General features: G+C 52.2%; 1 protein-coding gene across 1 annotated transcript in view; it reads left to right on the forward strand.

Annotated features, from left to right (window-relative positions):
* Positions 1-26,445, forward strand: part of LOC140429943 (ciliogenesis and planar polarity effector 1-like) — a 687,141-nt gene that overhangs the window by 524,282 nt on the left and 136,414 nt on the right. The window contains exons 30-32 of the mRNA XM_072517533.1: positions 5,814-5,891; positions 8,538-8,733; positions 20,142-20,396. Of these exons, the coding sequence (XP_072373634.1) occupies positions 5,814-5,891; positions 8,538-8,733; positions 20,142-20,396 (529 nt within the window). The remainder of the gene's footprint in view (positions 1-5,813; positions 5,892-8,537; positions 8,734-20,141; positions 20,397-26,445) is intronic.

Here is a 26,445-nt window from a genome sequence, read left to right on the forward strand (position 1 = left end):
ATGAAGGTCGCTGGAACATGGGGGCAAGTTTAAACACCTACCTGAATCCCAAGCTGCACTCGCTGCGCTCCGGCTCCCTCTCTCTCTCACACTCCCGAAAATGAAGGCCGCTGGAACATGGGGGCAAGTTTAAACACCTACCTGAATCCCAAGCTGCACTCGCTGCGCTCCGGCTCCCTCTCTCTCTCTCCCGCTCCCGAAAATGAAGGTCGCTGGAACATGGGGGCAAGTTTAAACACCTACCTGAATCCCAAGCTGCACTCGCTGCGCTCCGGCTCCCTCTCTCTCTCACGATCCCGGAAATGAAGGCCGCTGGAACCTGGGGGCAAGTTTAAACACCTACCTGAATCCCAAGCTGCACTCGCTGCGCTCCGGCTCCCTCTCTCTCTCACAATCCCGGAAATGAAGGCCGCTGGAACCTGGGGGCATGTTTAAACACCTACCTGAATCCCAAGCTGCGCTCCGGCTACCTCTCTCTCTCCCGCTCCCGGAAATGAAGGCCACTGGAACCTGGGGGCAAGTTTAAACACCTACCTGAATCCCAAGCTGCACTCGCTGCGCTCCGGCTCCCTCTCTCTCTCCCGCTCCCGAAAATGAAGGCCACTGGAACCTGGGGGCAAGTTTAAACACCTACCTGAATCCCAAGCTGCGCTCCGGCTCCCACTCTCTCTCCCGCTCCCGAAAATGAAGGTCGCTGGAACATGGGGGCAAGTTTAAACACCTACCTGAATCCCAAGCTGCACTCGCTGCGCTCCGGCTCCCTCTCTCTCTCACGATCCCGGAAATGAAGGCCGCTGGAACCTGGGGGCAAGTTTAAACACCTACCTGAATCCCAAGCTGCGCTCCGGCTCCCACTCTCTCTCCCGCTCCCGAAAATGAAGGTCGCTGGAACATGGGGGCAAGTTTAAACACCTACCTGAATCCCAAGCTGCACTCGCTGCGCTCCGGCTCCCTCTCTCTCTTCCGCTCCCGAAAATGAAGGCCGCTGGAACCTAGGGGCAAGTTTAAACACCTACCTGAATCCCAAGCTGCACTCGCTGCGCTCCGGCTCCCTCTCTCTCTCTCCCGCTCCCGAAAATGAAGGTCGCTGGAACCTGGGGGCAAGTTTAAACACCTACCTGAATCCCAAGCTGCGCTCCGGCTCCCTCTCTCTCTCCCGCTCCCAAAAATGAAGGCCGCTGGAACATGGGGGCAAGTTTAAACACCTACCTGAATCCCAAGCTGCGCTCCGGCTCCCACTCTCTCTCCCGCTCCCGAAAATGAAGGTCGCTGGAACATGGGGGCAAGTTTAAACACCTACCTGAATCCCAAGCTGCACTCGCTGCGCTCCGGCTCCCTCTCTCTCTTCCGCTCCCGAAAATGAAGGCCGCTGGAACCTAGGGGCAAGTTTAAACACCTACCTGAATCCCAAGCTACACTCGCTGCGCTCCAGCTCCCTCTCTCTCTCCCGCTCCCGAAAATGAAGGCCGCTGGAACCTGGGGGCAAATTTAGACACCTACCTGAATCCCAAGTTGCACTCGCTGCGCTCCGGCTCCCACTCTCTCTTCCGCTCCCGGAAATGAAGGCCGCTGGAACCTGGGGGCAAGCTATTGGGGCTAAAGGTAGACAAGTCTCCTGGTCCTGATGGAATGCATCCCAGAGTGCTAAAAGAGATGGCTAGGGAAATTGCAAATGCACGAGTGATAATTTACCAAAATTCACTAGACTCTGGGGTGGTCCCGGCAGATTGGAAATTAGCAAACGTGACACCACTGTTTAAAAAAGGAGATAGGCAGAAAGCGGATAATTATAGGCTAGTTAGCTGAACTTCCGTAGTAGGGGAGATGCTGGAATCTATCATCAAGGAAGAAATAGCGAGGCATCTGGATAGAAATTGTCCCATTGGACAGACGCAGCATGGGTTCATAAAGGGCAGGTTGTGACAAACTAATTTAGTGGAATTTTTGGAGGACATTACCAGTGCGGTAGATAACGGGGAGCCAATGGATGTGGTATATCTGGATTTCCAGAATGCTTTTGACAAGGTGCCACACAAAAGGTTGCTGCATAAGATAAAGATGCATGGCATTAAGGGGAAAGTAGTAGCATGGATAGAGGATTGGTTAATTAATAGAAAGCAAAGAGTGGGGATTAATGGGTGTTTCTCTGGTTGGCAATCAGTAGCTAGTGGTGTCCCTCAGGGATCAGTGTTGGGCCCACAACTGTTCACAATTTACATAGATGATTTGGAGTTGGGGACCAAGGGTAATGTGTCCAAGTTTGCAGACGACACTAAGATGAGTGGTAAAGCAAAAAGTGCAGAGGATACTGGAAGTCTGCAGAGGGATTTGGATAGGCTAAGTGAATGGGCTCGGGTCTGGCAGATCGAATACAATGTTGACAAATGTGAGGTTATCCACTTTGGCAGGAATAACAGCAAAAGGGATTATTATTTAACTGATAAAATATTAAAACATGCTGCTGTGCAGAGAGACCTGGGTGTGCTAGTGCATGAGTCGCAAAACGTTGGTTTACAGGTGCAACAGGTGATTAAGAAGGCAAATGGAATTTTGTCCTTCATTGTGAGAGGGATGGAGTTTAAGACTAGGGAGGTTATGCTGCAATTATATAAGGTGTTAGTGAGGGCACACCTGGAATATTGTGTTCAGTTTTGGTCTCGTTCCCTGCGAAAGGACGTACTGGCGCTGGAGGGTGTGCAGAGGAGATTCACTAGGTTAATCCTAGCTGAGGGGGTTGGATTACGAGGAGAGGTTGAGTAGACTGGGACTGTAGTCATTGGAATTTAGAAGGATGCGGGGGAATCTTATGGAAACATGTAAAATTATGAAGGGAATAGATAGGGTAGATGCGGGCAGGTTGTTTCCACTGGCGGGTGAAAGCAGAACTAGGATAGCAAATGTTGTCCCCTTGTTCAAGAAGGGGAGTAGAGACAACCCCGGTAACTATAGACCAGTGAGCCTTACTTCTGTTGTGGGCAAAATCTTGGAAAGGGTATAATCATCTGGAAAGGAATAATTTGATTACAGATAGTCAGCACAGTTTTGTGAAGGGTAGGTCGTGCCTCACAAACCTTATTGAGTTCTTTGAGAAGGTGACCAAACAGGTGGATGAGGGTAAAGCAGTTGATGTGGTGTATATGGATTTCAGTAAAGCGTTTGATAAGGTTCCCCACGGTAGGCTACTGCAGAAAATACGGAGGCATGGGATTCAGGGTGATTTAGCAGTTTGGATCAGAAATTGTCTAGCTGGAAGAAGAGAAAGGGTGGTGGTTGATGGGAAATGTTCAGACTGGAGTCCAGTTACTAGTGGTATACCACAAGGATCTGATCTGACATTACAGGTTGTGGTTGTGGTAATATTGCGGTATCTGAGAGGTGAATGACCATTGGCTAGACCGAGGGGTCGACCATTGGATTATGTACATAGCCCCGCCCTGAGAGGCGGGGTATAAGAACCGGTGCCGTCCCAGCAGCCTTCACTTTCTGTATCACCGCTGCTGGGTACAGTTCTAGCTGATTAAATTGATGCACAATCAATACTCTCGAGACAAAGAGGAGTCATATTTAATCAGCTAGTACTTTTGAAGGATGCAACTCCGCATCAAGCCGATTAGATAGGACTCCTCTTTGTCTCGAGAGTATTGATTGTGCATCAGTGGTTGATCTGTTTTGAATCTATTTAAAAGTGGAATGATGACCATGAGACCATTGTGGATTGGTGTGAAACACTGACTGGTTGTGTTAACTGTGCTCCCTTTCAATTTCCCTTTGGCCCCATGTCTTTTATTTTTAGTTTATTATTTTTGGTCCGTAATCGGACTGTGCCTTTAAGCGGTGGTCTGGAGCTGACTCGGCCTGGTCGCCAGGACTGGGTGCTGCAGCTTTTGTATTTTGAAGAGGAGAAACCAGACTTTATTCCGAGGAATCTGACAGAATATCAGTAAAGGTGGAGACGGTAGACCCGCCTCTGAGACTGGGCATGTGTCTGAGCCGTTTCCTGGCTCTGTAAACAAGCCTATTGAAAGGGAAATAAATGGCAAGTTGCCACAGGTATTGCACAGAGAGCCAGGCCATGTAACTAATGCGGTTGCTATGGTGCAGTATTGTCTCACTGTAATCAAGCTGGCTGAATTTTAACATGGAGTCCAGTCGAAGCTGAAGAGAATCGACCCTTGGAATGGTTCAAAAGGTAAAACAATTGTTTTACCCGTGTGAAGCCAGTGAGCAGAAATCTGATCAAAGTTCACCTGCAGGTCACACTCTGACCCTGTGCTTGTCCTCCTGTTGTGTGTTCCTCTCTGAGCAGCCGGAGAATAGGGCGGGCGGTGAATAGTCAGCTCAACCCAACATCGGCCACGTGGTCTGAGTCTGTCAATAAGCTTGACCGAGACCGTATTCCTGAGTAATTTATTCATCATTACCCCCAATGAAAGCACAGCAGAGGGCAAGGTAGCAGCGGTGAACTGGAGACGGAACAGAGGTGAGGGGTCACGGGGGTGAACAAGGTAGGGGTCATAGGGAGGACAAGGTGAGGGGTCACAGGGGGTGAAGAAGGTGAGAGGGCACAGGGAGGACAAGGTGAGGGGTCACGGGGGGGAGGACAAGGTGAGGGGTCACGGGGGAGGGTGAACAAGGTGAGGGGTCACGGGGAGGTTGAACAAGGTGAGGTGTCACGGGGGGTGAGGACAAGGTGAGGGGTCATGGGGGAGGGTGAACAAGGTGAGGGGTCAAGGGGAGGGTGAACAAGGTGAGGGGTCACAGGGGGAGGACAAGGTGAGGGGTCACGGGGAGGGTGAACAAGGTGAGGGGTCACGGGGAGGGTGAACAAGGTGAGGGGTCACGAGGGGGAGGAGAAGTGAGGGGTCACGGGGAGGGTGAATAAGGTGAGGGGTCACGGGGGAGGGTGAACAATGTGAGGGGTCACGGGGAGGGTGAACAAGGTGAGGGGTCACGTGGGGTGGGAGGACAAGGTGAGGGGTCACGGGGAGGGTGAACAAGGTGAGGGGCCACGGAGAGTGAACAAGGTGAGGGGTCACGGGGGGTGAAGAAGGTGAGAGGGCACGGAGGGAGTGTGAACAAGGTGAGGGGTCACAGGGGTTGAAGAAAGTGAGAGGGCACAGGGAGGACAAGGTGAGGGGTCATGGGGGGAGGGCAAGGTGAGGGGTCACGGGGATGGTTGTTGGGGGGGATAATGAAGCCAACAGCCACCTGCGTTTCGTGACCTCATCGCCTCTGCCTCATTTTGTCTTTGCTGCCGTTCCTGGTCTGCTCCTGCTGCTGCCTAATTCATTTCTTCTTCTGGGTTTGATGTTTTTCCCAAGCTCCATCATTCTCGAAACGAACTGTAAATCTGGCATTATCAGCTCATCTTGGAAGTTCCTCGAGATCATCTGAGGAGCAGGAGAGCCTGAGGAGGATCGAGCTGCTCAGTAGGATTGTGTGTGTGGGATTGTTAGCAATGTTGCCGTGGATATATCCTGCTGGGATTCATGCTGAGGGATGATTGTCAGCGCAGTGGTTAGCACTATGGCTTTGCAGGTCCAGGGACCCGGGTTCAATTCCCCGCTGGGTCACTGTCTGTGCGGAGTTTGCACGCTCTCCCCGTGTCTGCGTGGGTTTCCTCCGGGTGCTCCGGTTTCCACAAGTCCTTATGACGTTCTGTTAGGTGAATTGGACATTCTGAATTCTCCCTCTGTGTACCCGAACAGGCGCCGGAGTGTAGAGACTCGGGGCTTTTCACAGTAACTTCATCGCAGTGTTAATGTAAGCTAATTGTGGCAATAAAGATGATTATTCCTGCTGTTTTATTGCAGGGTGCGGAGAGGAGATGGAACTGACGGTTGCTGCTCTTCACAGGCCACATGCCAACCTTCAATGACAGCAACAGAGAGGTGAGTGCTCATTGCAAATACTGCCTGACGCTGAAGGGAAGCTAAGTTGAATTGTTTCAATGAACAAGACACAGAGCAAACAAACAACAAAGAACAAAGAAATGTACAGCACAGGAACAGGCCCTTCGGCCCTCCAAGCCCGTGCCGACCATACTGCCCGACTAAACTACAATCTTCTACACTTCCTGGGTCCGTATCCTTCTATTCCCATCCTATTCATATATTTGTCAAGATGCCCCTTAAATGTCCCTATCGTCCCTGCCTCCACTACCTCCTCCGGTAGTGAGTTCCAGGCACCCACTACCCTCTGCGTAAAAAACTTGCCTCGTACATCTACTCTAAACTTTGCCCCTCTCACCTTAAACCTATGCCCCCTAGTAATTGACCCCTCTACCCTGGGGAAAAGCCTCTGACTATCCACTCTGTCTATGCCCCTCATAATTTTGTATACCTCTATCAGGTCGCCCCTCAACCTCCTTCGTTCCAGTGAGAACAAACCGAGTTTATTCAATCGCTCCTCATAGCTTATGCCCTCCATACCAGGCAACATTCTGGTAAATCTCTTCTGCACCCTCTCTAAAGCCTCCACATCCTTCTGGTAGTGTGGCGACCAGAATTGAACACTATACTCCAAGTGTGGCCTAACTAAGGTTCTATACAGCTGCAACATGACTTGCCAATTCTTATACTCAATGCCCCGGCCAATGAAGGCAAGCATGCCGTATGCCTTCTTGACTACCTTCTCCACCTGTGTAGCCCCTTTCAGTGATCTGTGGACCTGTACTCCTAGATCTCTTTGACTTTCAATACTCTTGAGGGTTCTACCATTCACTGTATATTCCCTACCTGCATTAGCCCTTCCAAAATGCATTACCTCACATTTGTCCAGGTTAAACTCCATCTGCCATCTCTCCGCCCAAGTCTCCAGACAATCTAAATCCTGCTGTATCCTCAGACAGTCCTCATCGCTATCCGCAATTCCACCAACCTTTGTGTCGTCTGCAAACTTACTAATCAGACCAGTTACATTTTCCTCCAAATCATTTATATATACTACAAAGAGCAAAGGTCCCAGCACTGATCCCTGTGGAACACCACTGGTCACAGCCCTCCAATTAGAAAAGCATCCCTCCATTGCTACCCTCTGCCTTCTATGGCCTAGCCAGTTCTGTATCCACCTTGCCAGTTCACCCCTGATCCCGTGTGACTTCACCTTTTGTACTAGTCTACCATGAGGGACCTTGTCAAAGGCCTTACTGAAGTCCATATAGACAACATCTACTCCTCGAAAAACTCTATCAAATTAGTGAGACACGACCTCCCCTTCACAAAACCGTGCTGCCTCTCACTAATACGTCCATTTGCTTCCAAATGGGAGTAGATCCTGTCTCGAAGAATTCTCTCCAGTAATTTCCCTACCACTGAAGTAAGGCTCACCGGCCTGTAGTTCCCGGGATTATCCCTGCCACCCTTCTTAAACAGAGGAACAACATTGGCTATTCTCCAGTCCTCCGGGACATCCCCTGAAGACAGCGAGGATCCAAAGATTTCTGTCAAGGCCTCAGCAATTTCCTCTCCAGCCTCCTTCAGTATTCTGGGGTAGATCCCATCCGGCCCTGGGGACTTATCTACCTTAATATTTTTTAAGACACCCAACACCTCGTCTTTTTGGATCACAATGTGACCCAGGCTATCTACACCCCCTTCTCCAGACTCAACATCTACCAATTCCTTCTCTTTGGTGAATACTGATGCAAAGTATTCATTTAGTACCTCGCCCATTTCCTCTGGCTCCACACATAGATTCCCTTGCCTATCCTTCAGTGGGCCAACCCTTTCCCTGGCTACCCTCTTGCTTTTTATGTAAGTGTAAAAAGCCTTGGGATTTTCCTTAACCCTATTTGCCAATGACTTTTCATGACCCCTTCTAGCCCTCCTGACTCCCTGCTTAAGTTCCTTCCTACTTTCCTTATATGCCACACAGGCTTCGTCTGTTCCCAGCCTTTTAGCCCTGACAAATGCCTCCTTTTTCTTTTTGACGAGGCCTACAATATCATTCGTCATCCAAGGTTCCCGAAAATTGCCGTATTTGTCTTTCTTCCTCACAGGAACATGCCTGTCCTGTATTCCTATCAACTGACACTTGAAAGCCTCCCACATGTCAGATGTTGATTGAGAGCAAGGACAGCTCAGGAACAAATCAGTCACAAACTCACTGATCTGGTCTCCTCCTGTCCCGAGGATCCTTCGGGGATAGAACCGAGTATTAAACACTCGGCTGGAACTGGAGTTACAACTCCGTGATTGCAGACAGGGAATATTCAACTGGGGGCAGGGGGAGAGAATATTCAATGCCTGGCGTACGGCGGGACAGGCCAGGAAGGGTACGCTGCATCTCGGACTGGCGAGATAGTGTTTGGTATCTGGGAGAGTGAGCATTCAGTACGAGTCCTGATCACGCTCACGCACTATATTTTGCCATGTGTTTGAGTGCAGGATAATTGATGCTTTCCGACTCCCTCAGTGTTCTCAATGTGTGAGGGAGCTGACTGACTCCGCTGTGGGGCTGGTTGATGCGCCCAGTGACTGTACCAAACTCTGACCTGCAGCTGATGTACTTCCCTCTCTTGTGCATTCTTTCCTCAGCTCTGGCCGACTACCCAGCCTGACTGCCTCCTCCGTGCCCAATCCCGGGGTGAGCGGTCCGTCTGTCTCAGGCCCGCCCACACCTGCTGGGTCAGTGCCAGCTGCTACCCAGACTGCCGATCCTGATCGTCAAACAGTCAACGCATCAGAACTTGTTCGACACATGCTCCAGGATGAAATGTTCAAACTGGTTCAGGTAACGTGAAATATGATAGCATTCTTGTTCTGGATGCTAATCCAGCCATTCCCTCACTGTTTTCCAGCCACTTATTCTTCTATGATTGTTTACTAATTGAGAAGGACCCCACAGCACCTCGTGCAGCTCCACCCGGGAACTGTGCTGTGTGTCTTTTTCTGTCACTCACTCTGTCTAATGGTATGGCACAGCAGACTCAATGGGCCGAGTGGCCTGATTCTGCGGCAATATCTTCTGGTGCTAGCTTCCTCAGACACCGGTTTGCTATCTTGTCTACATTGTGCCTGACGCACGCTCACTCCGTGTCGCATTAACTATCTCACATTCTCAGCTTGACCAATCTCTCCTGTTCACACTGTGCCAGTGCGCACACTCCCTCATCCCTCCTTCATAAACACACTCCATCACTCTCCCTCACTCCCACAGCTCTGTCGCTCTCCCTCACTCCCACAGCTCTGTCGCTCTCCCTCACTCTCACAGCTCTGTCACTCTCCCTCACTCCCACAGCTCTGTCACTCTCCCTCACTCCCACAGCTCTGTCACTCTCCCTCACTCTCACAGCTCTGTCGCTCTCCCTCACTCCCACAGCTCTGTCACTCTCCCTCACTCCCACAGCTCTGTCACTCTCCTCACTCTCACAGCTCTGTCACTCTCCTCACTCTCACAGCTCTGTCACTCTCCCTCCCACAGCTCTGTCACTCTCCTCACTCTCACAGCTCTGTCACTCTCCCTCACTCCCACAGCTCTGTCACTCTCCCTCACTCTCACAGCTCTGTCACTCTCCCTCCCACAGCTCTGTCACTCTCACTCCCACAGCTCTGTCACTCTCCCTCCCACAGCTCTGTCACTCTCCCTCCCTCCCACAGCTCTGTCACTCTCCCTCACTCCCACAGCTCTGTCACTCTCCCTCTCACAGCTCTGTCACTCTCCCTCACTCTCACAGCTCTGTCACTCTCCCTCACCCCCACAGCTCTGTCACTCTCCCTCACTCCCACAGCTCTGTCACTCTCCCTCACTCTCACAGCTCTGTCACTCCCCCTTACTCTCACAGCTCTGTCACTCTCCCTCACTCCCACAGCTCTGTCACTCTCCCTTACTCTCACAGCTCTGTCACTCTCCCTCACTCCCACAGCTCTGTCACTCTCCCTCACTCTCACAGCTCTGTCACTCTCCCTTACTCTCACAGCTCTGTCACTCTCCCTCATTCTCACAGCTCTGTCACTCTCCCTCCCACAGCTCTGTCACTCTCCCTCCCACAGCTCTGTCACTCTCCCTCACTCCCACAGCTCTGTCACTCTCCCTCACTCCCACAGCTCTGTCCCTCTCCCTCACTCCCACAGCTCTGTCACTCTCACAGCTCTGTCACACTCCCTCACTCCCACAGCTCTGTCACTCTCCCTCACTCCCACAGCTCTGTCACTCTCCCTCACTCCCACAGCTCTGTCACTCTCACTCCCACAGCTCTGTCACTCTCCCTCACTCTCACAGCTCTGTCACTCTCACTCCCACAGCTCTGTCACTCCCACAGCTCTGTCACTCTCCCTCACTCTCACAGCTCTGTCACTCTCCCTCATTCTCACAGCTCTGTCACTCTCCCTCCCACAGCTCTGTCACTCTCCCTCACTCCCACAGCTCTGTCACTCTCCCTCACTCCCACAGCTCTGTCCCTCTCCCTCACTCCCACAGCTCTGTCACTCTCACAGCTCTGTCACTCTCCCTCACTCCCACAGCTCTGTCCCTCTCCCTCACTCTCACAGCTCTGTCACTCTCCCTCACTCCCACAGCTCTGTCACTCTCACTCCCACAGCTCTGTCACTCTCCCTCACTCTCACAGCTCTGTCACTCTCCCTCACTCTCACAGCTCTGTCACTCTCCCTCACTCTCACAGCTCTGTCACTCTCCCTCACTCTCACAGCTCTGTCACTCTCCCTCACTCTCACAGCTCTGTCACTCTCCCTCACTCCCACAGCTCTGTCACTCTCACAGCTCTATCACTCTCCCTCACTCCCACAGCTCTGTCACCCTCTCTCCCTCCCACAGCTCTGTCACTCTCCCTCACTCCCACAGCTCTGTCACTCTCCCTCACTCTCACAGCTCTGTCACTCTCGCTCACTCCCACAGCTCTGTCATTCTCCCTCACTCCCACAGCTCTGTCACTCTCCGTCACTCACACAGCTCTATCACTCTCACAGCTCTGTCACTCTCCCTCACTCCCACAGCTCTGTCACTCTCCCTCACTCCCACAGCTCTGTCACTCTCCCTCACTCTCACAGCTCTGTCACTCTCCCTCACTCCCACAGCTCTGTCACTCTCCCTCACTCCCACAGCTCTGTCACTCTCCCTCACTCCCACAGCTCTGTCACTCTCCCTCACTCCCACAGCTCTGTCACTCTCTCTCACTCCCACAGATCTGTCACTCTCACTCCCACAGCTCTGTCACTCTCCCTCACTCTCACAGCTCTGTCACTCTCCCTCACTCTCACAGCTCTGTCACTCTCCCTCACTCTCACAGCTCTGTCACTCTCCCTCACTCACACAGCTCTGTCACTCTCCTTCACTCCCACAGCTCTGTCACTCTCCCTCACTCCCACAGCTCTGTCACTCTCCCTCACTCCCACAGCTCTGTCACTCTCCCTCACTCTCAGAGCTCTGTCACTCTCCCTCACTCTCTCAGCTGTCTCGCTCTCCCTCACTCCCACAGCTCTGTCACTCTCCCTCACTCCCACAGCTCTGTCACTCTCCCTCACTCCCACAGCTCTGTCCCTCTCCCTCACTCCCACAGCTCTGTCACTCTCACAGCTCTGTCACTCTCCCTCACTCCCACAGCTCTGTCCCTCTCCCTCACTCTCACAGCTCTGTCACTCTCCCTCACTCCCACAGCTCTGTCACTCTCACTCCCACAGCTCTGTCACTCTCCCTCACTCTCACAGCTCTGTCACTCTCCCTCACTCTCACAGCTCTGTCACTCTCCCTCACTCTCACAGCTCTGTCACTCTCCCTCACTCTCACAGCTCTGTCACTCTCCCTCACTCACACAGCTCTGTCACTCTCCCTCACTCCCACAGCTCTGTCACTCTCACAGCTCTATCACTCTCCCTCACTCCCACAGCTCTGTCACCCTCTCTCCCTCCCACAGCTCTGTCACTCTCCCTCACTCCCACAGCTCTGTCACTCTCCCTCACTCTCACAGCTCTGTCACTCTCGCTCACTCCCACAGCTCTGTCATTCTCCCTCACTCCCACAGCTCTGTCACTCTCCCTCACTCACACAGCTCTATCACTCTCACAGCTCTGTCACTCTCCCTCACTCCCACAGCTCTGTCACTCTCCCTCACTCCCACAGCTCTGTCACTCTCCCTCACTCTCACAGCTCTGTCACTCTCCCTCACTCCCACAGCTCTGTCACTCTCCCTCACTCCCACAGCTCTGTCACTCTCCCTCACTCCCACAGCTCTGTCACTCTCCCTCACTCCCACAGCTCTGTCACTCTCCCTCACTCCCACAGATCTGTCACTCTCACTCCCACAGCTCTGTCACTCTCCCTCACTCTCACAGCTCTGTCACTCTCCCTCACTCTCACAGCTCTGTCACTCTCCCTCACTCTCACAGCTCTGTCACTCTCCCTCACTCTCACAGCTCTGTCACTCTCCCTCACTCACACAGCTCTGTCACTCTCCTTCACTCCCACAGCTCTGTCACTCTCCCTCACTCCCACAGCTCTGTCACTCTCCCTCACTCCCACAGCTCTGTCACTCTCCCTCACTCTCAGAGCTCTGTCACTCTCCCTCACTCTCTCAGCTGTCTCGCTCTCCCTCACTCCCACAGCTCTGTCACTCTCCCTCCCACAGCTCTGTCACTCTCCCTCACTCCCACAGCTCTGTCACTCTCTCTCACTCCCACAGCTCTGTCACTCTCCCTCACTCTCAGAGCTCTGTCACTCTCCCTCACTCTCTCAGCTGTCTCGCTCTCCCTCACTCCCACAGCTCTGTCACTCTCCCTCCCACAGCTCTGTCACTCTCCCTCACTCCCACAGCTCTGTCACTCTCCCTCACTCCCACAGCTCTGTCACTCTCACTCCCACAGCTCTGTAACTCTCCCTCCCTCGCACAGCTCTTTTCACTCTCCCTCCCTCCCACAGCTCTGTCACTCTCCCTCACTCCCACAGCTCTGTCACTCTCCCTCACTCCCACAGCTCTGTCACTCTCCCTTACTCTCACAGCTCTGTCACTCTCCCTTACTCTCACAGCTCTGTCACTCTCCCTCACTCCCACAGCTCTGTCACTCTCCCTCCCACAGCACTGTCACTCTCCCTCCCACAGCTCTGTCACTCTCCCTCACTCTCACAGCTCTGTCACTCTCCCTCACTCTCACAGCTCTGCCACTCTCCCTCACTCTCACAGCTCTGTCACTCTCCCTCACTCCCACAGCTCTGTCACACTCCCTCCCACAGCTCTGTCACTCTCCCTCACTCTCACAGCTCTGTCACTCTCCCTCACTCCCACAGCTCTGTCACCCTCACAGCTCTATCACTCTCCCTCACTCCCACAGCTCTGTCACTCTCCCTCACTCCCACAGCTCTGTCACTCTCCCTCCCACAGCTCTGTCACTCTCCCTCACTCTCACAGCTCTGTCACTCTCCCTCACTCCCACAGCTCTGTCACTCTCACAGCTCTGTCACTCTCCCTCACTCTCACAGCTCTGTCACTCTCCCTCCCACAGCTCTGTCACTCTCCCTCACCCCCACAGCTCTGTCACTCCCACAGCTCTGTCACTCTCCCTCCCACAGCTCTGTCACTCTCCCTCACTCTCACAGCTCTGTCACTCTCCCTCACTCTCACAGCTCTGTCACTCTCCCTCACACTCACTGCTCTGTCACTATCCCTCACTCCCACAGCTCTGTCACTCTCCCTAACTCTCACAGCTCTGTCACTCTCACTCTCACAGCTCTGTCACTCACCCTCAATCTCACAGCTCTGTCACTCTCCCTCACTCTCACAGCTCTGTCACTCTCCCTCACTCTCACAGCTCTGTCACTCTCCCTCACTCTCACAGCTCTGTCACTCTCCCTCACTCCCACAGCTCTGTCACTCTCCCTCACTCTCACAGCTCTGTCACTCTCCCTCACTCCCACAGCTCTGTCACTCTCCCTCACTCTCACAGCTCTGTCACTCTCCCTCACTCTCACAGCTCTGTCACTCTCCCTCACTCTCACAGCTCTGTCACTCTCCCTCACTCCCACAGCTCTGTCACTCTCCCTCACTCTCACAGCTCTGTCACTCTCCCTCACTCTCACAGCTCTGTCACTCTCCCTCACTCTCACAGCTCTGTCACTCTCCCTCCCACAGCTCTGTCACTCTCCCTCCCACAGCTCTTGTCACTCTCCCTCACTCCCACAGCTCTGTCACTCTCCCTCACTCTCAGAGCTCTGTCACTCCCCCTCACTCCCACAGCTCTGTCACTCTCCCTCACTCCCACAGCTCTGTCACTCTCACTCCCACAGCTCCGTCACTCTCCCTCACTCCCACAGCTCTGTCACTCTCACAGCTCTGTCACTCTCCCTCACTCTCACAGCTCTGTCACTCTCCCTCACTCCCACAGCTCTGTCACTCTCCCTCCCACAGCTCTGTCGCTCTCCCTCACTCCCACAGCTCTGTCACTCTTACCTCACTATCACAGCTGTGTCACTCTCCCTCACTCTCACAGCTCTGTCACTCTCCCTCACTCCCACAGCTCTGTCACTCTCCCTCACTCCCACAGCTCTGTCACTCTCCCTCACTCCCACAGCTCTGTCGCTCTCCCTCACTCCCACAGCTCTGTCACTCTTACCTCACTCTCACAGCTCTGTCACTCTCCCTCCCACAGCTCTGTCACTCTCCCTCACTCTCACAGCTCTGTCACTCTCACTCACTCCCACAGCTCTGTCACTCTCCCTCACTCTCACAGCTCTGTCACTCTCCCTCACTCCCACAGCTCTGTCGCTCTCCCTCACTCCCACAGCTCTGTCACTCTTACCTCACTCTCACAGCTCTGTCACTCTCCCTCCCACAGCTCTGTCACTCTCCCTCACTCTCACAGCTCTGTCACTCTCACTCACTCCCACAGCTCTGTCACTCTCCCTCACTCTCACAGCTCTGTCACTCTCCCTCACTCCCACAGCTCTGTCGCTCTCCCTCACTCCCACAGCTCTGTCACTCTTACCTCACTCTCACAGCTCTGTCACTCTCCCTCCCACAGCTCTGTCACTCTCCCTCACTCTCACAGCTCTGTCACTCTCACTCACTCCCACAGCTCTGTCACTCTCCCTCACTCTCACAGCTCTGTCACTCTCACTCACTCCCACAGCTCTGTCACTCTCCCTCACTCCCGCAGCTTTCTCGCTCTCCCTCACTCCCACAGCTCTGTCACTCTCCCTCACTCTCACAACTCTGTCACTCTCCCTCACTCCCACAGCTCTGTCACTCTCCCTCACTCCCACAGCTCTGTCACTCTCCCTCACTCTCACAGCTCTGTCACTCTCCCTCACTCCCACAGCTCTGTCACTCTTCCTCCCACAGCTCTGTCACTCTCCCTCACTCCCACAGCTCTGTCACTCTCACTCCCACAGCTCTGTCACTCTCCCTCACTCCCGCAGCTTTCTCGCTCTCCCTCACTCCCACAGCTCTGTCACTCTCCCTCACTCTCACAGCTCTGTCACTCTCCCTCCCACAGCTCTGTCACTCTCCCTCACTCTCACAGCTCTGTCACTCTCACTCACTCCCACAGCTCTGTCACTCTCCCTCACTCTCACAGCTCTGTCACTCTCCCTCACTCCCACAGCTCTGTCACTCTCACAGCTCTGTCACTCTCCCTCACTCTCACAGCTCTGTCACTCTCCCTCACTCCCACAGCTCTGTCACTCTCCCTCACTCTCACAGCTCTGTCACTCTCCCTCCCACAGCTCTGTCACTCTCCCTCCCACAGCTCTGTCACTCTCCCTCACTCCCACAGCTCTGTCACTCTCCCTCACTCCCACAGCTCTGTCACTCTCCTCACTCTCACAGCTCTGTCACTCTCACTCACTCTCACAGCTCTGTCACTCTCCCTCACTCCCACAGCTCTGTCACTCTCCCTCACTCCCGGAGCTGTGTCACTCTCCCTCACTCCCACCGCTCTGTCACTCTCACTCCCACAGCTCCGTCACTCTCCCTCACTCCCACAGCTCTGTCACTCTCACAGCTCTGTCACTCTCCCTCACTCTCACAGCTCTGTCACTCTCCCTCACTCCCACAGCTCTGTCACTCTCCCTCACTCCCACAGCTCTGTCACTCTCCCTCACTCCCACAGCTCTGTCGCCCTCCCTCACTCCCACAGCTCTGTCACTCTTACCTCACTCTCACAGCTCTGTCACTCTCCCTCACTCTCACAGCTCTGTCACTCTCCCTCACTCCCACAGCTCTGTCACTCTCCCTCACTCCCACAGCTCTGTCACTCTCCCTCACTCCCACAGCTCTGTCGCTCTCCCTCACTCCCACAGCTCTGTCACTCTTACCTCACTCTCACAGCTCTGTCACTCTCCCTCCCACAGCTCTGTCACTCTCCCTCACTCTCACAGCTCTGTCACTCTCACTCACTCCCACAGCTCTGTCACTCTCCCTCACTCTCACAGCTCTGTCACTCTCCCTCACTCCCACAGCTCTGTCGCTCTCCCTCACTCCCACAGCTCTGTCACTCTTACCTCACTCTCACAGCTCTGTCACTCTCCCTCCCACAGCTCTGTCACTCTCCCTCACTCTCACAGCTCTGTCACTCTCACTCACTCCCACAGCTCTGTCACTCTCCCTCACTCTCACAGCTCTGTCACTCTCACTCACTCCCACAGCTCTGTCACTCTCCCTCACTCCCGCAGCTTTCTCGCTCTCCCTCACTCCCACAGCTCTGTCACTCTCCCTCACTCTCACAGCTCTGTCACTCTCCCTCACTTCCACAGCTCTGTCACTCTCCCTCCCACAGCTCTGTCACTCTCCCTCACTCTCACAGCTCTGTCACTCTCCCTCACTCCCACAGCTCTGTCACTCTCCCTCCCACAGCTCTGTCACTCTCCCTCACTCCCACAGCTCTGTCACTCTCACTCCCACAGCTCTGTCACTCTCCCTCACTCCCGCAGCTTTCTCGCTCTCCCTCACTCCCACAGCTCTGTCACTCTCCCTCACTCTCACAGCTCTGTCACTCTCCCTCCCACAGCTCTGTCACTCTCCCTCACTCCCACAGCTCTGTCACTCTCCCTCACTCCCACAGCTCTGTCCCTCTCCCTCACTCTCACAGCTCTGTCACTCTCACTCACTCCCGGAGCTGTGTCACTCTCTCCCTCACTCTCACAGCTCTGTCACTCTCCCTCACTCCCACAGCTCTGTCACTCTCCCTCACTCCCACAGCTCTGTCACTCTCACTCCCACAGCTCCGTCACTCTCCCTCACTCCCACAGCTCTGTCGCTCTCCCTCACTCCCACAGCTCTGTCACTCTCCCTCACTCTCACAGCTCTGTCACTCTCCCTCACTCCCACAGCTCTGTCACTCTCCCTCACTCCCACAGCTCTGTCACTCTCCCTCACTCCCACAGCTCTGTCGCTCTCCCTCACTCCCACAGCTCTGTCACTCTTACCTCACTCTCACAGCTCTGTCACTCTCCCTCACTCTCACAGCTCTGTCACTCTCCCTCACTCCCACAGCTCTGTCACTCTCCCTCACTCCCACAGCTCTGTCACTCTCCCTCACTCCCACAGCTCTGTCGCTCTCCCTCACTCCCACAGCTCTGTCACTCTTACCTCACTCTCACAGCTCTGTCACTCTCCCTCCCACAGCTCTGTCACTCTCCCTCACTCTCACAGCTCTGTCACTCTCACTCACTCCCACAGCTCTGTCACTCTCCCTCACTCCCACAGCTCTGTCGCTCTCCCTCACTCCCACAGCTCTGTCACTCTTACCTCACTCTCACAGCTCTGTCACTCTCCCTCCCACAGCTCTGCCACTCTCCCTCACTCTCACAGCTCTGTCACTCTCACTCACTCCCACAGCTCTGTCACTCTCCCTCACTCCCGCAGCTTTCTCGCTCTCCCTCACTCCCACAGCTCTGTCACTCTCCCTCACTCTCACAGCTCTGTCACTCTCCCTCACTCCCACAGCTCTGTCACTCTCCCTCACTCCCACAGCTCTGTCACTCTCCCTCACTCTCACAGCTCTGTCACTCTCCCTCACTCTCACAGCTCTGTCACTCTCCCTCACTCCCACAGCTCTGTCACTCTCCCTCCCACAGCTCTGTCACTCTCCCTCACTCCCACAGCTCTGTCACTCTCACTCCCACAGCTCTGTCACTCTCCCTCACCCCCGCAGCTTTCTCGCTCTCCCTCACTCCCACAGCTCTGTCACTCTCCCTCACTCCCACAGCTCTGTCACTCTCCCTCACTCCCACAGCTCTGTCACTCTCCCTCACTCTCACAGCTCTGTCACTCTCACTCACTCCCACAGCTCTGTCACTCTCCCTCACTCTCACAGCTCTGTCACTCTCCCTCACTCCCACAGCTCTGTCACTCTCCCTCACTCTCACAGCTCTGTCACTCTCACTCACTCCCACAGCTCTGTCACTCTCCCTCACTCCCACAGCTCTGTCACTCTCCCTCACTCTCACAGCTCTGTCACTCTCCCTCACTCTCACAGCTCTGTCACTCTCACTCACTCTCACAGCTCTCTCGCTCTCCCTCACTGAAACAGGAGTGTAGAGAAGGTGCAGTCCGCTGATTCGAGGACGAAGGGGCTGATGGGGATAGGTTGAACAGGTTTGCGCTCAATGCAGTCTCGAAGAATCTGTGGTTCTCTTCCTGAAACAAATCAGAATCTGAGTAGGTTTGAGAGAAAGTTTTTCCCTCGGGGAAACCAGGATGGTGTCGGGCGCGTGCCCGAGGGTGTGGGTGGGGGAGGGGGTGTACGGGGGGTGTGGGGGGGGGGAGGGGGTGTACGGGGGGCCGGGTGCCCGAGGGTGTGGGTGGGGGAGGGGTTGTTCGCGGGGGGCGCGTGCCCGAGGGTGTGGGTGGGGGAGGGGGTGTACGGGGGGGGGCGGGTGCCCGAGGGTGTGGGTGGGGGAGGGGGGTGTACGGGGGGGACGTGCCTGAGGGTGTGGGTGGGGGAGTGGGTGTACGGGGGGTGACCGGGGTGCCCAAGGGTGTGGGTTGGGGCGGTGGTGTACGGGGGGGGGCGGGTGCCCGAGGGGATCGGTTGGGGAGGGGGTGTACGGGGGGACGTGCCTGAGGGGGTGTGTGGGGGGGGGGGTGTACGGGGGGTGGGCGGGTGCCCGAGGGTGTGGGTGGGGGAGGGGGTGTACGGGGGGGGGGGGGGGGTTGGTGGGTGCCCGAGGGTGTGGGTTGGGGAGGGTGTGTACGGGGGGGGTTGTACGGGCGGACGTGCCAGCGGGTGTGGGGTGGGGGAGGGGGTGTACAGGGGGGGGTGCCCGAGGGTGTGGGTGGGGGAGGGGTTGTTCGCGGGGGGCGCGTGCCCGAGGGTGTGGGTGGAGGAGGGGGTGTACGGGGGATCGCGTGCCTGAGGGTGTGGGTGGGGGAGGGGTGTACGGGGGGGGACGTGACCGAGGGTGTGGGTGGGGGAGGGGGTGTACGGGGGGGGGGGGGGGGAGGGTGGGTGCCCGAGGGTGTGGGTTGGGGAGGGTGTGTACGGGGGGGGTGTTGTACGGCGGACGTGCCAGAGGGTTTGGGTGGGGGAGGGGGTGTATGGGGGGGGGTGCCCGAGTGTGTGGGTGGGGGAGGGGTTGTTCGCGGGGGGCGCGTGCCCGAGGGTGTGGGTGGGGGAGGGGGTGTACGGGGGGCGCGTGCCCGAGGGTGTGGGTGGGGGAGGGGGTGTACGGGGGGGACATGACCGAGGGTGTGTGTGGGGGAGGGGGTGTACGGGGGGGGACGTGCCCGAGGGTGTGGGTGGGGGAGGGGGTGTACGGGGGGGACGTGCCCGAGGGTGTGGGTGGGGGAGGGGGTGTACGGGGGGGGGGGGTGTGCCCGAGGGTGTGGTTGGGGGAGGGCGTGTACCGGGGGGGCGGGTGGAAGATTCAGAATTTGGAGTCTACTCCAGAAGACGGCGGTGAGGAGGAATATCGTCTCCCTGAGGATTTGTAGTCTGTGCAATTCTCTTCTCAGAAAGCAGTGGTGGCTGGTCATTCAACACTGAAAGTTTAATTAGACATTGTTTGATTGATTAAGGAGTCGAACGTTATGCAGGTCTGGTGGGAAAGTGGGGTTACAGCCAGAATCTGATCAATGATCTTATGGAGCAGCCTCATGCGGCCAAATATCCTCGCCTGCCTTACCCTCTTATGTTAACTCACTCTCCTGTTTTTCACCTTGCACCCCCACCCCACCCTCACTCCCACCCCAACAGCTCCAGCAAATCAACTTCATGAGTTTAATGCAGGTGGTTGGGTCGTCGCTGACGAGCCTTCCCAGCATTCACCAGCAGCAGCTTGCACCCATTCCCAGCCAAAGCCAAGTTCCTCCAACACCGAGTGCCAATATCAACCCGACTCCAACTCGCCAAGTGCCTGTCTCTGGAGGAAAGGAGTGTGAGAGAGCGGGAATGGAAAACAGCCTTCCAGTTCAGAGGGCAAGCAGTCTGCCAGAGAACAAGGTCGCCCAGGTAAGGAGTGAAGGCCGTCAGCCAGCATGACAGGGGGCTTCCCAGGACACCAAACTGGCTATCACATCTGTTTGGCGAATGTGCTTCACTGGCTTGCTGCAAGTACTCCCGCTCTGAGTACTGGGATACATTGTCCCAGCTGCTGCTGTTCAATCACCAGGAACATCAGAGCTGAGACCTGTCCGTCCAGCTGATGTGACTGATCACAGCACCTGCGGAGTGGATTGTTTCCTCCCTTGTACAGCAGAGGGTGTTACCTCAGAGGGATGGGGTCACCCATTAAAACAGATGAGGAGGAATTTTGTATCTGAGAATCTGTGGAATTCTTTACGGCAGAGAGCTGTAGGGACTGGGTCAAGGCTGGGAGAGAGAGATTTTTAATCAGGGTTATGGGGATAAGGCGGGAGAGTGGAGTTGAGGATTATGTCAGATCAAATGAGCCATGATCTCATTGCATGGCAGAGCAAACTTGATGGGCCGAATGGTCTACTTCTGCTGCTACATCTTGTGTCCCAATGATAGGAGCTGTAACTTGGCCCTGACCATGTTTGTGTCGAGAGTGATCACAGAGCTGGGGCGAAATTCTCCCCCAACGGCGCGATGTCCGCCGACTGGCGCCAAAAACGGCGCCAATCAGACGGGCATCGCGCCGGCCCAAAGTTGCGGAATGCTCCGCATCTTTGGGGGCCGAGCCCCGACATTGAGGGGCTAGGCCGGCGCCGGAGGGATTTCCGCCCCGCCAGCTGGCGGAAATGGCGTTTGTTGCCCCGCCAGCTGGCGCGGAAATGCGGCGCATGCGCGGGAGCGTCAGCGGCCGCCGACAGTTTCCCGCGCATGCGCAGTGGGGAGAGTCTCTTCCGCCTCCGCCATGGTGGAGGCCGTGGCGGAGGCGGAAGGGAAAGAGTGCCCCCACGGCACAGGCCCACCCGCGGATCGGTGGGCCCCCGGTCGCGGGCCAGGCCACCGTGGGGGCACCCCCCGGGGTCAGATCGCCCTGCGCCCCCACCAGGACCCCGGAGCCCGCCCACGCCGCCGGTAAATACCAGCTTTGATTTACGCCGGCGGGACAGGCAATTTCTGGGCGGGACTTCGGCCCATCCGGGCCGGAGAATTGAGCGGGAGGTCCCGCCAACCGGCGCGGCCCGATTCCCGCCCCCGCCCAATCTCCGGTACTGGAAACTTCGGCGGGGGCGGGATTCACAGCGGCCAACGGCCATTCTCCGACCCGGCGGGGGGTCGGAGAATGACGCCCCTGAAAGTAGAACAAGGTGCAATACGCGGAAGTTTGGTTCAAATAGGAACTGGATGCAGAGGGGAAAGGAGGTGCTGATTTCTGCTCTATTACTTGGAATGTTTCATGTAAACTTGAGCAAGTATCTACAATTGTTGTCCAATGTTTTAGTGCTTCGTAAAAGTTAGTATGTAGAAAATGGAAAAGCTTCCCAGCTGGAAAGTAGGTCTGAATATTTCCTGAATTATTTGTATCAGTATTTACGGAAAGGAAAGCAATCCGCAAGCTGTACATCCTGAAATTAATACTGATCCCCAGGAAATTAATACTCATCCCGAGGAAATTAACACTGATTCTCAGGAAATTAATACTGATCCCGAGGAAATTAATACTCATCCCGAGGAAATTAATACTGATACCCAGGAAATTAATACTGATCCCGAGAAAATTAATACTGATCCCCAGGAAATTAATACTGATCCCCAGGAAATACTGATCCGGACCAAATTAATACTGATCCCGAGAAAATCAATACTGATCCCGAGGAAATTAATACTAATCCGGACAAAATTAATACTGATCCCCAGGAAAATTAATACTGATCCCCAGGAAATTAATACTGATCCACAGGAAATTAATACTGATCCCCAGGAAATTAACACTGATCCCGAGGAAATTAATACTGATTCCCAGGAAATTAATACTGATCCCCAGGAAATTAATACTAATCCGGACCAAATTAATACTGATCCCGATAAAATTAATACTGATCCCCAGGAAATTAATACTAATCCCCAGGAAATTAATACTAATCCCCAGGAAATTAATACTAATCCGGACAAAATTAATACTGATCCCCAGTAAATTAATACTGATCCCGAGGAAATTAATACTGATCCCCAGGAAATTAATACTGATCCCGAGGAAATTAATACTAATCACTAGGAAATTAATACTGATCCCCAGGAAATTAATTCTGATCCCCAGGAAATTAATACTGATCCCGAGGAAATTAATACTGATCCCCAGGAAATGAATACTGATCCCCAGGAAATTAATACTGATCCTGAGGAAATTAATACTGATCCGCAGGAAATTAATACTGATCCACAGGAAATACTGATCCCGAGGAAATTAATACTGATCCGGACCAAATTAATACTGATCCCGAGAAATCAATTCTGATCCCCAGGAAATTAATACTAATCCCCAGGAAATTAATACTGATCCCCAGGAAATTAATACTGATCCCGAGGAAATTAATACTAATCCGGTTGAAATTAATACTGATCCCCAGGAAATTAATACTGATCCCCAGGAAATTAATACTGATCCCAAGGAAATTAATACTGATCCCCAGGAAATTAATACTAATCCGGATGAAATTAATACTGATCCCCAGGAAATTAATACTGATCCCCAGGAAAATAATACTGATCCTGAGGAAATTAAACCTGATCCCCAGGAAATTAATACTAATCCTGACGAAATTAATACTGATCCCCAGGAAATTAATACTGATCCCGAGGAAATTAATACTGATCCCGTGGAAATTAATACTGACCCCGAGGAAATTAATACTGATCCCCAGGAAATTAATACTGATCCCCAGGAAATTAATACTGATCCCCAGGAAATTCATACTGATCCCCAGGAAATTAATACTGATCCACAGGAAGTACTGATCCCGAGGAAATTAATACTGATCCGGACCAAATTAATACTGATCCCGAGAAAATCAATTCTGATCCCCAGGAAATTAATACTAATCCCCAGGAAATTAATACTGATCCCCAGGAAATTAAGACTAATCCGGATGAAATTAATACTGATCCCCAGGAAATTAATACTGATCCCCAGGAAAATAATACTGATCCTGAGGAAATTAATACTGATCCCCAGGAAATTAATACTAATCCTGATGAAATTAATACTGATCCCCAGGAAATTAATACTGATCCCGAGGAAATTAATACTGATCCCCAGGAAATTAATACTGATCCCCAGGAATTTAATACTAATCCTTACAAAATTAATACTGATCCCCAGGAAATTAATACTGATCCCCAGGAAATTAATCCTGATCCCCAGGAAATTAATATTGTTCCCCTGGAAATTAATACTGATCCCCAGGAAATTAATACTGATCCCCAAGAAATTAATACTGATCCCCACGAAATTAGTACTGATCCCCAGGAAATTAATACTGATCCCCGGGAAATTAGTACTGATCCCGAGGAAATTAATGCTGATCCCGAGGAAATTAATACTGATCCTCAGGAAATTAATACTGATCCCGAGGAAATTAATACTGATCCTGAGGAAATTAATACTGATCCCCAGGAAATTAATACTGCTCCTTATGAAATTAATACTGATCCCCAGGAAATTAATACTGATCCCCAGGAAATTAATACTGATCACCAGGAAATTAATACTGATCCCCAGGAAATTAATACCGATCCGCAGGAAATTAATACTGATCCCCAGGAAATTAATACTGATCCTTACGAAATTAATACTGATCCCCAGGAAATTAATACTGATCCCCAGGAAATTAATACTGATCCCCAGGAAATTAATACTGATCCCCAGGAAATTAATACTAATCCACAGGAAATTAATACTGATCCCCAGGAAATTAATACCAATCCTTTCGAAATTAATACTGATCCCCAGGAAACTAATACTGATCCCCAGGAAATTAATACTGATCCCCAGGAAATTAATACTGATCCCGAGGAAATTAATACTGATCCACAGGAAATTAATACTGATCCTTACGAAATTAATACTGATCCCCAGGAAATTAATACTGATCCCCAGGAAATTAATACTGATCCCGAGGAAATTAATACTGATCCCCAGGAAAATAATACTGATCCCCAGGAAATTAATACTGATCCCCAGGAAAATAATACTGATCCCCAGGAAATTAATACTGATCCCGAGGAAATTAATACTGATCCATAGGAAATTAATACTGATCCTGAGGAAATTAATACTGATCCTGAGGAAATTAATACTGATCCCCAGGAAATTAATACTGATCCCGAGGAAATTAATACTGATCCCCAGGAAATTAATACTGATCCCGAGGAAATTAATACTGATCCCCAAGAAATTAATACTGATCCCCAGGAAATTAATACTAATCCACAGGAAATACTGATCCGGACCAAATTAATACTGATCCCGAGGAAATTAATACTGATCCCGAGGAAATGAATACTGATCCCCAGGAAATTAATACTGATCCCCAGGAAATTAATACTGATCCCGAGGAAATTAATACGGATCCACAGGATATACTGATCCCGAGGAAATTAATACTGATCCCGAGAAAATCAATACTGATCCCGAGGAAATTAATACTAATCCCGAGGAAATTAATAATGATCCCCAGGAAATTAATACTGATCCCGAGGAAATTAATACTGATCCCGAGAAAATTAATACTGATCCCCAGAAAATTAATACTAATCCGAATGAAATTAATACTGATCCCCAGGAAATTAATACTGATCCCCAGGAAAATAATACTGATCCTGAGGAAATTAAACCTGATCCCCAGGAAATTAATACTAATCCTGACGAAATTAATACTGATCCCCTGGAAATTAATACTGATCCCGAGGAAATTATTACTGATCCCGAGGAAATTAATACTGACCCCGAGGAAATTAATACTGATCCCCAGGAAATTATTACTGATCCCGGGGAAATTCATACTGATCCCCAGGAAATTAATACTGATCCACAGGAAATACTGATCCCGAGGAAATTAATACTGATCCGGACCAAATTAATACTGATCCCGAGAAAATCAATTCTGATCCCCAGGAAATTAATACTAATCCCCAGGAAATTAATACTGATCCCCAGGAAATTAATATCGATCCCGAGGAAATTAATACTAATCCAGTTGAAATTAATACTGATCCCCAGGAAAGTAATACTGATCCCCAGGAAATTAATACTGATCCCGAGGAAATTAATACTAATCCGGATGAAATTAATACTGATCCCCAGGAAATTAATACTGATCCCCAGGAAAATAATACTGATCCTGAGGAAATTAAACCTGATCCCCAGGAAATTAATACTAATCCTGACGAAATTAATACTGATCCCCAGGAAATTAATATTGATCCCGAGGAAATTAATACTGATCCCGTGGAAATTAATACTGACCCCGAGGAAATTAATACTGATCCCCAGGAAATTAATACTGATCCCGAGGAAATTCATACTGATCCCCAGGAAATTAATACTGATCCACAGGAAGTACTGATCCCGAGGAAATTAATACTGATCCGGACCAAATTAATACTGATCCCGAGAAAATCAATTCTGATCCCCAGGAAATTAATACTAATCCCCAGGAAATTAATACTGATCCCCAGGAAATTAATACTGATCCCGAGGAAATTAATACTAATCCGGTTGAAATTAATACTGATCCCCAGGAAATTAATACTGATCCCCAGGAAAATAATGCTGATCCCCAGGAAATTAAGACTAATCCGGATGAAATTAATACTGATCCCCAGGAAATTAATACTGATCCCCAGGAAAATAATACTGATCCTGAGGAAATTAATACTGATCCCCAGGAAATTAATACTAATCCTGATGAAATTAATACTGATCCCCAGGAAATTAATACTGATCCCCAGGAAATTAATACTGATCCCCAGGAATTTAATACTAATCCTTACAAAATTAATACTGATCCCCAGGAAATTAATACTGATCCCCAGGAAATTAATCCTGATCCCCAGGAAATTAATATTGTTCCCCTGGAAATTAATACTG

Source organism: Scyliorhinus torazame, chromosome 9 (genome assembly GCF_047496885.1).
Source record: "Scyliorhinus torazame isolate Kashiwa2021f chromosome 9, sScyTor2.1, whole genome shotgun sequence".
NCBI classification, from domain to species: Eukaryota; Metazoa; Chordata; class Chondrichthyes; order Carcharhiniformes; family Scyliorhinidae; genus Scyliorhinus; species Scyliorhinus torazame.